Source organism: Coturnix japonica, chromosome 5, assembly GCF_001577835.2.
Source record: "Coturnix japonica isolate 7356 chromosome 5, Coturnix japonica 2.1, whole genome shotgun sequence".
In the NCBI taxonomy this organism is placed as follows: domain Eukaryota; kingdom Metazoa; phylum Chordata; class Aves; order Galliformes; family Phasianidae; genus Coturnix; species Coturnix japonica.
This window is the reverse complement of record NC_029520.1, coordinates 13,502,674-13,515,367: the sequence shown is the minus strand read 5'-3', so window position 1 is coordinate 13,515,367 and position 12,694 is coordinate 13,502,674. Positions and strand designations below refer to the sequence as shown.

Sequence of the window (12,694 nt, the reverse complement as noted above, 5' to 3'; positions counted from 1 at the left end):
TTTAAAAAGGAAGTGTGTTCTGACTGAAATACAGCTTTTCATGGTATTATCAGTTCCTTCTAGCTGACAGAGTAGCTACAGCTGTCAGTTCTTAATTTATGACAATTCTTCAGTCTCTGGAAATGTTTTTTCCAGATGCAAGTAAACACTGTAGCAAATAGAAATTGTGCTGTTACAACTTGTATATTCAGCATGGTCTGGACAAAGGAGTGCTGGGCTGAAGCATTTGCTTCTAAGTTGCCCTACTTCATTAGGGAAGATGTAGGGGATCTCCAGAGCTTTCTCCTTTCTTGTGCTTAGGAGTCCATGCAGCTCAGGGCTCGCTTGTATTCAGACACACTCACACTGACCCCACAGCAAGCTCCTGTCAGCCTTTAGGTTCTGCACATTGCCAGATGATCTGTTCAGGAGCGGCTTTACAAACTGAGAACTATTTTGGGGTGTGCAGGCTCCCAGCTGAGCTTACCCGCAGAGCTGTGTTACACTGACTTTTACCTGATATGGATTTTTTTTTCTTCTTTGATTTCTTGGTGAGGATGAAAGCAGAGGCTTTCTTGGCAGGCTGTGCAAAACCATCCTGCAGAAATCATCAGAATGTATTGGCACAGGAGCTGCTTTTAGAACAGCCACATGAAAATGTCGAGGTCTATTTTTGTTAACTGGTTGCTTATTGGAGGTGAGGGATGGGGCAGACGCACATTCTGAGTCAGATGAGTGCAAAACCATTCTGCACTTTAATAACATGAAGATAAAATAGCCGGTGTCCTATCAGGCCTTCCACTTGTAACCCGTGAGGAAATCTGATTTCTTTTCGGTTTCTATATGGCGTTGTCTCTTCCTCTTCTTTTATTTTTTTTCTTCCCCTTGACTGTCTCCTTTCTTTCCTCTCTGAGAGGCTCAGCCTCATTCTCGAGGATGTCTGAGTGCCTGTGAGTGGTTCCTCAATGCTTAAAAATAGTTTGTAGTGAGGTGTGGCCCACCACCACCGACAGGCACTGGCCTAAGGGAGAATGGAGCTCCTCTGTGGCTGACCCCATCTGCTTCAGGCACAGCGTGCTGCCTGGTAGCTCTTGGCTGACAGAGTGGTCTGGTTTTTTGCTTCAAGCTATGAATGACACATCATTTAGCACCCGTGTTGCTGTTGTTGCGCACTTATTCTGGCTCTTTAAGACTGAGCAGGGTTGCAATGACAACTAAATTTTACTGTATTTTAGCTTTCTGAAAGAAGCATCCTTTGCTTCTGTGATAGTTGGTGTGAAATAACTCCAGGAGCAAGAAAATAATAGATGCAGATTTTGCAGCAGTTTTGTGGGGAAAATATCATTCTGGCCTGGCTTTGAAAGCCAATTCTGTCAGTGTATAAGGGAGAGAAAGACACCTGGTTATGGACAGGATCTTGTGAGGAAGGAATAGCAAAGCTGCAGGAGTCCTTCACATGCCCTTGCAACCACTTGGACCTCCAGCTGTGTGCGGGGGAGGCAGAGCATTCCTGCATGTTCCTGTCCTGGCCAAGGGGTGGGATGGCGAGGGAATAGGCACGGCTGGGCTCTGGCTGGAGGAGCTGAGTGCAGCCAAGCTCTGTGTGTGTGGTTTTGTTTTCTAGAAACAAGCAGGCTCCTGTGAATGTCCTGATTTCTTTGCCCCAGACCTGTAGAGAGAGACGGCTTTGGTTTTGTCAGAGCGTGTTTGTTTGCTTATTTCCAGTGTGCTGTGGCTGAAAGACATAGAAAGGAAACCATGAACGTTTGTCTCTTAACTTTACCATTATCTCAACCTGAAATATCATTCCAGAAATGGCAGCTGAACTACCAGCTGACTTTGAAACTGTAGAGTAATAACTGACTGTAGAGTAACCAGCTCCCAGCAGTGCCCCTGCGTAAGGACACAAAAAATCAAATGCCTGGAAGAGTGATTGGTTTCTATCCATGAGATGGGTTTTGAATTGCCATCCCCATAGTGGAGCAAGTAGAGCAGGATCACTAGCATGCCTGCGCATACATTGCTGCTGTTGGTTCAGATACGTTAATACTCAGTAGGGAGAAACTTGGGGGATTTGCTCATGATACCCAGTTATTATCATTAGGTTGCTGTGATTTTTATTATTTTATTTCTATGGACATCAGAAACAATGTGTGGGCTTCTCTTCCTTTTGAAATACTCTTCAGTAGCAGCGTTCAGGACAAGCTTACAAACGTTTTTCTTGATAAGAAAGTGGAGTCAATCATCTTCAGGAAATAAAATACTGGCAGAGTGATCTTGGTGTTATTTAAATCCAGACACAGCTCTGTTCTGTGAAGGCAAAATGCAGGTTTCACCAGCGAGTGTTGCTGTATCCTATCAGACAGGTGCCAGGAGGATGGTTCTGCTATCAGTTCCCGCAGCACACTCACAGAAGCAGTGTATGTGGATTGCTGCTTTAACAGGGCTCAATGAAATGAAAATGAGTCTGTGTCTGTGTGGAGCTGATCCCAGGGTAGGACTTCTCTTGCTTTGTACTGAAAGTAGGACGGAGGATCAGGGAGCTGTTTCCCATGGGGCAGACAATTAGCAGCATGCTGGTTTTAGGGATGGGAATGTATAGGGGCTGTCTGTAGGGTCTTGGGCTAATTTTTCTGTGTACTCTGCTAAAGATTCTTAAGCCACATAAGCAGAAGGCTGAGATGTTAAGCACAGGCCAAGCCTTTCAGCTGTGCTGCTGTTTTTTTGCAGGGTTATATGCTGAAAAAAGGTCACAAAAGGAAAAACTGGACAGAACGATGGTTTGTACTAAAACCCAATATTATTTCCTACTATGTAAGTGAAGACCTAAAGGACAAGAAGGGAGACATCATACTGGATGGCAACTGTTGTGTAGAGGTAAAAGGAAAAGATTAACAAAATACCAATCATGACTATGTCTGAAGAAGAATTTATCTTTTTTGGGGGGGGGAGGGAATGGGACTTCTGACAGCTTTTATTCATAGAATATTTTTTTACTTTCTATGAAGCAGTCTGTATGTGTTCTTTATATAAACATTAATCATATTATTATTTGTAGATATGTAAAAGGGCAGAAATGGGGCTTGACAACGTAGCTTAATGATGTCTGCAGAACAACCCTTTGTTATCCATTCTAGGCCTTGCCTGACAAAGATGGAAAGAAATGCCTTTTTCTCATAAAGTGCCTTGATAAAAGCTTTGAGATCAGTGCCTCTGATAAAAAGAAGAAACAAGAGTGGATTCAAGGTAAGGCTTCAAAAATGTTGAACTTATTCTTATGGAATGACAGAATAGCTTAAGTGTAAGGAGACACCTTAAAGATGGCCAGGTTTCAAGCCCCTGCCCTGGGCAGGGCTGCCATCTGCTAGATCAGGATGCCCAGCATCCAGGGCTTTGAAGTAAGCTGAAGCCTCATGAAATGGCTTGGTCTTGCAGTTTTCGGGGGTTCCATTTTGTGACCTTTTAAGGGTCCATAGGGAGGGAATTGACTTCTTTCGTTCAGTTCAAGCAGCCCAAATTAAATTGTTACTATTTGCTTTTTCTATATGGCTGCTCTTCTACAGGTAAGAAGGGCAGGAAATGCACAAGAAATTGTTGTATTTGAGGAGAACGGGGAAGCTTGTTTCTTTCAGCATTATAAATGGGCTCTGTTTTCATGGTTTTGCTTGAGGTAGCTTGGCTTGCTGAGCTGAGGGTAAGGCTGTGAATTGAGACTTCCTTTTCTATTACCACAAAGAAGTTAACTCCTTCTGAGGCCTTCCCAGGTAATGCACAGTGTGACATCATGTGCATCTTTAGCAGGACAAGGCTGAGGCTGTTGCAAATCCACAGTTGCCAGCAATATTTAAGCATGTGCAGCATTTTAATATTTACACTGCTTCTATTTGGAGCTCTTTCACACTTCCTTTCTACCTGAAACGTGTACTTTGCACCAAAGTCTAATGTACAAAGAATTACTTGGTTCCTAAATGAGATCTGTTTTCATGGTTGTGACCGATAAAAAGCATGTATTGATATATATCAAAAGCATCTACTTCTCCTTAACCTTAATGCCTGTTATTTCCTTATCTGAATATAAACGAGAACTTCTTGCTTACTGGGAGGCTGCTTTTCCAGTGAGTCTAAAAATGGTGTAAGCTCAGTTCTGGGACCGTTGGTGAACATGTATGTCAGGAAACATTTCAGACCTGTTGATCAGATTTGCTGAACCCAGGCAGTGAGAAGTGTGGGAGTTGTTTCTGCAGTGATACAAATATACAAATAATTGGTTTGCCCACTGTGTGTGGTCATCAGTACAGAACTGACAGAATGCCTTGGAATGGCCGGACCTTCTTGTGGCACACAGCCTATTCAAAGCCAAGTTCCTTTTACTAGAGGGTTGTGTTCGTGATTTAAACATGCATTAAAACAGGAAAAATCCCCAGCAGAGCTATTCATTTCCATGGGCTGTCTGGAAAGTTGGGTGTTTCCCTTCGGTGATGTTCTCCTACTCTCTCTCTCCCTGTGTTTTGCATGCTCCTTCCCAGCCATACAGACCACCGTGAGCCTGCTGCGAGTGGGGAGCCCTCCGCCACACAAAGAGGCACGTCAGAAACGGAAAGAGCTGCGCCAGAAGTTGCTGGCTGAGCAGGAGGAGCTGGAGCGGCAGATGAAGGAACTGCAGACGGCCAACGAGAACAAACAGAAAGAGCTGGAGACTGTGAGAAAGGTGGGAGTGCGAGCTGCTGAGCAGCATTACATGCTTTAGGCTCAGCCTGCATGGTTTAGATGGGCTTTGGAAGACCATTTGGCTGTTCTGGTGTTGAGGCACATTAAGTAGACTCTGGTGGAGGAGGGGAGTTTGTGCCAGATGGAGAGCCCCGGGGTCAGTGGATTGCTGCAGCACGCAGGGACGCCTGGGCACTGCCTGCAGCCAGTTCAGGGATCTGTGGGCTCAGGGTAATCCGTGTGCTGTGGCCCCGTCCTCTGCGCATATGAATGTTATTGAAGTTTGTGAAGGAAAGCCCCAGCTTTGTGCCTGGGCACTCCTGCATTTTCAGTTACTTTTGGTTGTTGGTTTGGGTTTTTCCCTGTTGGAAATACCTGCCAAACAGGGGGCTTCCCACTGAATTTCCTAGGCAATTTTTCTAGTGCTGTTCTATCTGGGGCAGAACACTCCTCATCACACAGACTTAATTTCTAGAGATAATTTACAGAGGATCCAAAGTTGCAAATTGATTTTGTGTATATGTAGAAGTTTAATTATATTGTAGCAGCGTGAGGGAGATTTACGGAGGTGAGAAATGTACTGTTCAGATGTAGGTTAAATGCTTGTTCCTTGGGAATGTTGGATTGTCTTTTGAAAGCCTGAGAATTGCTCTAAGAATTTCTGAGCATTAGCAGAAGTTTTTCTGAGTGAACTGATTTCCTCACAGACGCTTCTAGTCTAAATCCAGTGGCTGGAAGTGCCTGTGCTGTGTCTGCGCAGCAGCAGTGGGGCTGAACGTGCTGATGGATCGTTGGAACCAGGAGTGTGTGTGATAGTTCTCTGCAGAGACACTGATTAGAATTCAGATTCTCTTCCTGTATTTTACTTGTAAGGACTTGCAGGGAGAGCTACAGATGTGTTTAATTGCCGTGATGCCTTTTAAAGGAGTATGTGCCTTGGAATTAGGGTAGAGAGCCATTGAAGTGCTCACCAATGCCTGGCTGCTGAGTGCCTGCTGCTGGGGCAGCGGAGATCTTTACTCCATGCTTAGTCTAGAGAGTCTTTTGTTCACTCTCTTCCTAAATTGACTGTCTGTGTTCCCATTGAGGACATATGCGTTCCTTTTGTTTTAAAGGAAAATCTGACAGTGGAAAACCATTTTTCTAAGTTTCCCCCTATACACCACGTGTAACCAAGTTGTAAAGCCAAATGTGCTTCACAGGGTAGCCTGTGTTACAGATTTAGTGGTTAAAAATGTACCTGTTAACAGAGAACACAGGGATGGATTTCTGTGTGCAATGGACTTCATGGACAGACAGTGGGGGACGACTATAGGAGAGCATTCTTGAGGGAGCAGCAGGATGCTGGCAGGCTCCAGGCTGTCTCTCTGCAGTCACAAGGGGTAAACCAACAGGAGCTGAGGTAAAGGATCATCTTTTAAAGTGGGTGGGATTGAAGTGACTTCTCCAGGAAAAGAACTTGGTCTACTGCACTTTGACTAAGTGGAATTATCTGGGAGCTGCTATGCTGGAAGAATTTAAACTAATTAGTTAAAAAAATAATAATAAAAAAAAAAAGCGACACCAAAACTCTTCAAGAAAAAGTCTTTGTAAGTGGTTCAGGGAGAGGAATTGTTCTGGCAGGCTCTGAGGTTGGTTTGCTGCAGGTGGCTGGGAGCCAGCCCTACACAGCAGCTGCCAAAGTGCACACTCAGACCGGTTTTTGTTTTGATAGCTCCTGCTCTAAAAAATATCAGAAGAATAGAGGTGCCTTTGTGTAAAACAGCCCTTTTTTCATAATGTGAAATGGAGTTTTGAGATGCACATGCTGAATAGATTGTCGTAAGTTTTCTTACCAAGACAAGTGTGCAAAAGCCTTGTGCACCCTTTCTATTTCAGTCTGGGGTCTTGAATGGGATCCAGGGGCTGTGTTCACCCCTGTTGGAGTGGTGTGTTCTTCTTGCCCTTCCTCTCCTCACACTGTGGGGCTTCTCCCTAAAGCCCACAGTTGCTGTGATACCCAGGTAATGTTACGGGCCAGGCACCGTGCAGGTTTCTGCAAGGAAAGCAGGGAGCTGCTGCTAGGAGTGGCTTGTGGAGCTGTGGCAAAAGCCTGGCACGTGTTTGCTCTCTCTGTTCACTACTGGCAGTGTTTGATTAGAACGTGAGGAAGGAAACTTCACTTAAATAACAGCTTGGGTTTGACCGTCATTGTATGTTACTGATGTTCTGACAGAGGAGGGATAATACTCCCCTAAGACTGGTGGAGTAATTTTAGCCTTTCAAAGGAGAGCGTTTCTATACTGTGTTCTAAAGCTTAATAAGAGAAACTGGGAGCCTTCCCTTCTGCCCATCTAAAGATGGATGTCCCTCTCTCACTGAAGGTCTGTGGCAGTGAACTCCCCAGTCCAGCATGTTAAAAAAGGGCGCTTGTTTTCTGTTCTCTCCCATGAATCAGATAAGTTTCTTTAGAAAATGCTGTGAAAGAGTTATTTTGTTTCCAGTGCTGTTAATGTTTTGACTGGTGCTTGTACATTTCCAGCCCTCCCAGCGCTCTGAATGTAGGTGCTATTGAAGTAAGATGAAAGGAATAAATGCAATGGCAATCTTTATTTGTGGAACTAAGATACAAAAAGAAAAAACAACCCAACCCTGTTAAATAAGTTGTAAGGAGTTGTGAAGGTCCCAGCAGCTGTTTCTCTTTAGCTTTGATAAGGAGAATTTTTTCCTCCCAGTTTCAAGCGGTGATTGTCTATAATTTTTACCTTAGATGGCAATTTATGGCATGTTAAAGGGATGTGATTCATGATAGCACAATCACTTCCTATAGTCAAATGTTGTGATGCTTCTGCTTTGCCATGGCAATTCAATGCTTCCCTCTTTCCATATGAACTCTGTGCATGCTGGCATCTTTTCACTGTTGCTGAACTCCTGTGCACTCCTGCCTGGAATGGGGTTTTCTGAAGTAGTTTTCTACCCCATACAAAACAGACGTGGCCGTATTTCCTTCCCTGTTGGTTTTGCCATGGAAATCTCAAGGGAAATATGGAGGAAATCTGGTAGGCAATTAAAAGAAAAAAAAGAATTATTTGTCAGTTTAGAATTGTCTTGCAATAGTAACGCTGAAATTGAGACTCAGAGCTTGAGAATGGGCTCAGACATCAAGAACAAAAACAGACAACAGCTGAAGCCTCAACTGCTTTTAATGGTTTCTTTAAAATAAATAAATAGGTTGAATTCAATTTCCCCAAATAATTTGGAATTTGATGAGTTATTTTTTCCTTCTCTCTTTCCCTTCCAGCAACTGGAAGCAGCGGCTGCCCGTGCTGCTGAGGAGGAGAAGAAAAGGCTTCAGACCCAAGTTGAGTTACAGGATCGTTTCAGTCTGGAGCTGGAGAGAGAGAAAATGGTGAGTGGTGCCTGCAGGTTTTTGCTGCGATTCCAGGCTGTGGGCAGCGCACTCAGCAGGGCTGTCCCTCACACACGGTCACTGAAAGCTTCCAGAACAACTTGCAGGAGGTTGGAGAATGCAGCCTGTATAATTGTGTTTGGTAGAGATGGAAGGATAAAAGGATTTTACAAGGGAATTAAAAATCCTGAAACAGCTCCATGATTTGCACAGCGAGCTTCAGTATTGCTGGGAAATCACAAGTAGAATGAATGGTGGGCAAAGTAAATGCAGACTGAATTTATCCTTCCTTATTTTCACAGATGGAGTGCACACGTTGTGTAGATAATGAACAAAGAAAGACACAGTTTAAAATGCATTTTAGGATTTTTCTGAGTTTATTCCCCTAGCAGTTCCTTTTCCATACTGCTGGTTCTTCTGTATTAGCCACACACAAGCACAATTAAAGGGAAACCTGCAGCGTTAAAATGCTGTTCTTATGATCCAGGACAAGGATTTCCACAACTAATCTTTCTGTCTTCAGGGAATTAGTGAGGCATTAACAGGCTCTTCTGTCAGCTGCAGGAAAAGAAATAGTTGTGTCAGTGCAATTATGCACAATGCCTCAGGGCAATGTGTGTGTAGTGCTGTGTTATGGGTTGAGTGTGCATTGCTGGACACTGTGGCTTTCTGGGTCAGTGGGATTGAGGTCAGCCCAGGGAGAGCAGCAGTGGAGCAGGACACGCTGTCCTGTCACAGTAGAAAGCAAGCTTTTCTTGCTGACACTTTACCTTCTGTGAAGCGTTGTTATGCATTACTAATTGCTGCGGTTTGGCTGCTTTCTCCTCTCTCAGTTTAATGGTAGCTGGTTGCTGTTGTCCCCAGCGTGAGCTGAGCAGGATGGTTCAAGTCCTGCAGTAGCCCTCATTTTCTGCTCGGGTCAGTGATGGGGAAGGTGGATGAGGCAGGATGTCTGTGGATACGCAGCTTCTCCTTCTCTTTTCTCTAGTCCTTACCTTCAATTTTTGGTTACAGTAGTTGCTCTTAGCTCAGCCAACCTCCCCAGCTGATTTCCAGCCCTTTATCCACACTTTGCTGTTACACACACTGCAGCTCCATCATCCAGTTGCGTGTGAAATCTGCTGCTGCTAGAGGAGGGTTTGCCACAGTAAAGGAACTGAAACAGCGTAATTAAGGTACACTTACCTTTGTGTCCAGGCAGTCTGCAAGCTTTTCCTTCCTTCTGTTTAGTGTGTATCTGTACACTAAGCCTCATGATCAAACTGACTGTAGATAGGCTTAAAGCACTGTAAAAGTCCTGTGCAGTGAGAAGATGTAACTGACCATTCCATAGGGACAATACTAGGCCCTCTTTGATTGGTGTTGCTCTGCAGGCTGCAGGAAAATGTCTCTGAAAATGCCATCTGAGAGAAACCTTCCTTTATCCTTGGAAACCTGAACTGAATGGTAACTCACACACACCCTCAATTTGTGCTGCTAGGTGAGACAAAAAATGGAAGAGCAAGTCGCTCAGAAATTGTCTGAACTGGAACAGTATTTACAGAGAGTACGTGAACTGGAAGAGATGTACAAGCAGCTGCAGGAAGCTTTGGAGGTTGAGAAACAGGCACGTCAGGATGAAGAGACTGTAAGGAAACTTCAAGCCAGGTATGTATGTTACCCAGCAGTGATGTCTGTTCCTCCTCCCCTGCACTAATAACCAACTGTGCCGTACTTTTATCGACTGTTTGCATCTTGCACACTGCGATGGGAAGGGGGAATAACTTCAAGTGCAAAGATGGGAGATTTTCTTTTGTTAAGTTATGGAGGCCTCAGTTGGCATTCTTGGTTTTTTTTTGTTTTTATTAGCCCTACCAGGGACAGTGCTCAGCAGTTTCAGGAGTGCAGGCTCACTTAGTTTTCACCATGCACTGTGCCTGTCCACACTTTAAAAACTATCATTTCTCTGTATAAACTTTCAGTTGTGTGTTTTGTAAAGCAGCAGCTGTGAATGCAGCTTGTTGTTGTATTTTAACTGATGTCAAAGGGTTAAATCTGCTGCAGGTATGGGCTTTGCTTTCTGTGCTTTGTTTCCTCATGGAGTTACTCCTCTCCAGACAGTTAAGACAAATCATGTTTGTTTCTTCTCTGGTTTTTAATGTTTTGCGTTTGCATCACTGACTGAATTTTCTGAGCAGCCCCTGTAGCAGTGAGCCTGCTGCTGCTGGCCTGACTTTCAATGCCACACTGAAGACAAGCCAAGCAGCAGTGACTTTTTCTCTGCTTCCCAATATTTGACTTTATTTTTAATTAAAATTTCCAAGAAAGAAAATAATTAACTTGGCTCTCCTCTGTATGCTATGTAATGGCTACAGCTTACTGTGAAGTGCAGCTGACGCCATAATCCCCATTGCAGGTTACTGGAAGAGGAGTCAGCAAAGAGAGCTGAACTGGAAAAATGGCACTTGCAGCAGCAACAGACCATTCAGATGACAGAAGCTGAGAAGCAGGAGCTAGAAAACCAGAGAATGATAAAGGAACAGGCCCTTCAGGTTGCTATGCAGCAATTGGAACAGCTTGAACTGGAAAGGAAAGAGGCCCTTGAACAATATGAGGTGAGTTGTTCTGTTTATCAGCCTCTCCTGTTTGCCAGGTATGCAGTATTTGAACTGAATTTGAAGTTCACCAGTGTCACACCTGTTAAAGGATTAGTAAAGTACGAGATTTATAAGGACAGGGAGGGTAGTTAAGTGACTTTATTTTTATTTTTGCCACAGACCGCTACATTTGAAGAAGAGGACAGGTTTCAAATATACCGCTCCTTTATTCTTTTATCCTAATTCCTACTCAAGCCAGCTCAGCTATAGCCTAAAATACTTCATGTACCTGTCTGCTGCTGTAGACTATATGCAGTCCCATTGCTATCTTAATGGGATGCTTCTAAATTAGTTACTCTTGCAGTGTCTTGATGATTTGGGGCAGTGTCTTCTACATATGAAATCCTGATGTGCACCTGTAAGCTCTTGTTCCTTTAGAAGTACTTAAGCACTGGAATTGATGGCAAGGAATGAGTCTAGGTCCTTTAATGTGGAGCAGTGCCTGGTCTCCCAAATGCCAGGCATGTTCTCTGCTCCTCTGAGTGTGCAGGCCAGCAGCTTGAACTTGTGGAAGAAATGTGAAGTATTTCTCAGAATCACTTGAGTACAGATATTGGATTCCTGTGTGCTCTGTAGGGCTGGAGAGGTGTTGACCCCGACTGTTTAGGTCAGGAAAACAAAACAGTGAGATTTCTGTTTAGTCGGGAGTGTATTGATGCTGTCACCGTGTTCCTGGAGTTAGCCTGTGCTTCACAGGAGCTAAGGAGCAGCCTGGACTGGCACAGGACATACTGCAGTGATTCCAAGATGGAATATTTCTGGCCATTTTATGACTTACTGGGTGGGAGCTGCATGTAACTGATTGTGAGCATTGCTTTCAGATAATACTCAGCTTTTTTGTGTATTCAGCATCATTTACTGCTCTGCACCAATGGCTGACTATGTGAGAATTAAAAAACAGAGAGTGAAACTGAAGTGGTGGAGTGGAGGAGTTGACATTATTCTAGAAATAACTGATCATTCGATTTAGAACTGACTGAAAGCCCTGTTTATGCAGAAGAATCTCTTTCTTGCTTGTGGCTTAGCAGCAGCACTCTGTTGTTGTTGTATTTTAAAGTGTTTTATTTGTGTATAAATACAATACAGTTATTTTCCAGTCTAAATGGGGCTATATTTTATTTCAGGAGGTTAAAAAGAAGTTGGAAACGGCAGCTAATAACACCAGGAGCTGGAAAGACAAAGTAGCTCACCATGAGGGACTGATTCGACTAATAGAGCCAGGTAAGTAAGTAATTAACATGAAAATCACAAAGGCAGAGTACTCATGTATGTGCATCAGCCAGCTGTGTATTTAAGGCCACCTTTCCTTGTAACTTACTGGCTTCTCTACAGCCAATAAACACTACACTGTCAGAACTGCTGCTCAAAGTAGGATCTTCCGTCTGAGTGGTAGGATTGTTCTGCATTCAGAACCTACATGGTTCAGAAGAAAGAGAAGTTGCAACTCTGCACTACATACAGTGTATTACAAAAAATACCATCAATACAGGACTTAAAACTTGTTGCCTGTGTGCAGTGTAAGTACTGAAGGATCTCGACTGATGAGACCTGCTGCTCCCTGAGGATTTGGTTTTACTTGAAATAAATGAGTATTATTAACTTAGCAGTAGATAAAGGCTCTTGCTCTCAAAAGGGGCGTTATGAAATCCACCTACCTGGAGTGTTAAACCTGTGCAAAATTAAACATCAGAACCTTTTCACATCTTTACCCCCTCTAGTGGCTTTGCTAAAACTATTTCTTTTTAGTGTTATTTCATAATATAGCATATGTTGTGACATGATGCAATTACTGTTACATTATATTGCTACTTTGTATCATAATATTGTACTGATGTCAAGATACAACATTCTGCAGTATATCATTCTGTCTCTAATATTTACATTATTATAGTATTGCATTGTGTTACTATATATATTTAAACAAAGCAAGGATCAACCGGAAGGTGGCACGTATGAGTGTTAGTCAGCCTAAATGTGTTCTGCC

General features: G+C 43.5%; 1 protein-coding gene across 1 annotated transcript in view; it reads left to right on the top strand.

Annotated features, from left to right (window-relative positions):
• The window catches only part of SWAP70 (switching B cell complex subunit SWAP70), a 33,114-nt gene that overhangs the window by 18,120 nt on the left and 2,300 nt on the right, over positions 1-12,694 (top strand). Inside the window, exons 5-11 of the mRNA XM_015864055.1 lie at positions 2,710-2,856; positions 3,117-3,225; positions 4,506-4,687; positions 7,967-8,074; positions 9,555-9,721; positions 10,470-10,668; positions 11,835-11,931. Of these exons, the coding sequence (XP_015719541.1) occupies positions 2,710-2,856; positions 3,117-3,225; positions 4,506-4,687; positions 7,967-8,074; positions 9,555-9,721; positions 10,470-10,668; positions 11,835-11,931 (1,009 nt within the window). The remainder of the gene's footprint in view (positions 1-2,709; positions 2,857-3,116; positions 3,226-4,505; positions 4,688-7,966; positions 8,075-9,554; positions 9,722-10,469; positions 10,669-11,834; positions 11,932-12,694) is intronic.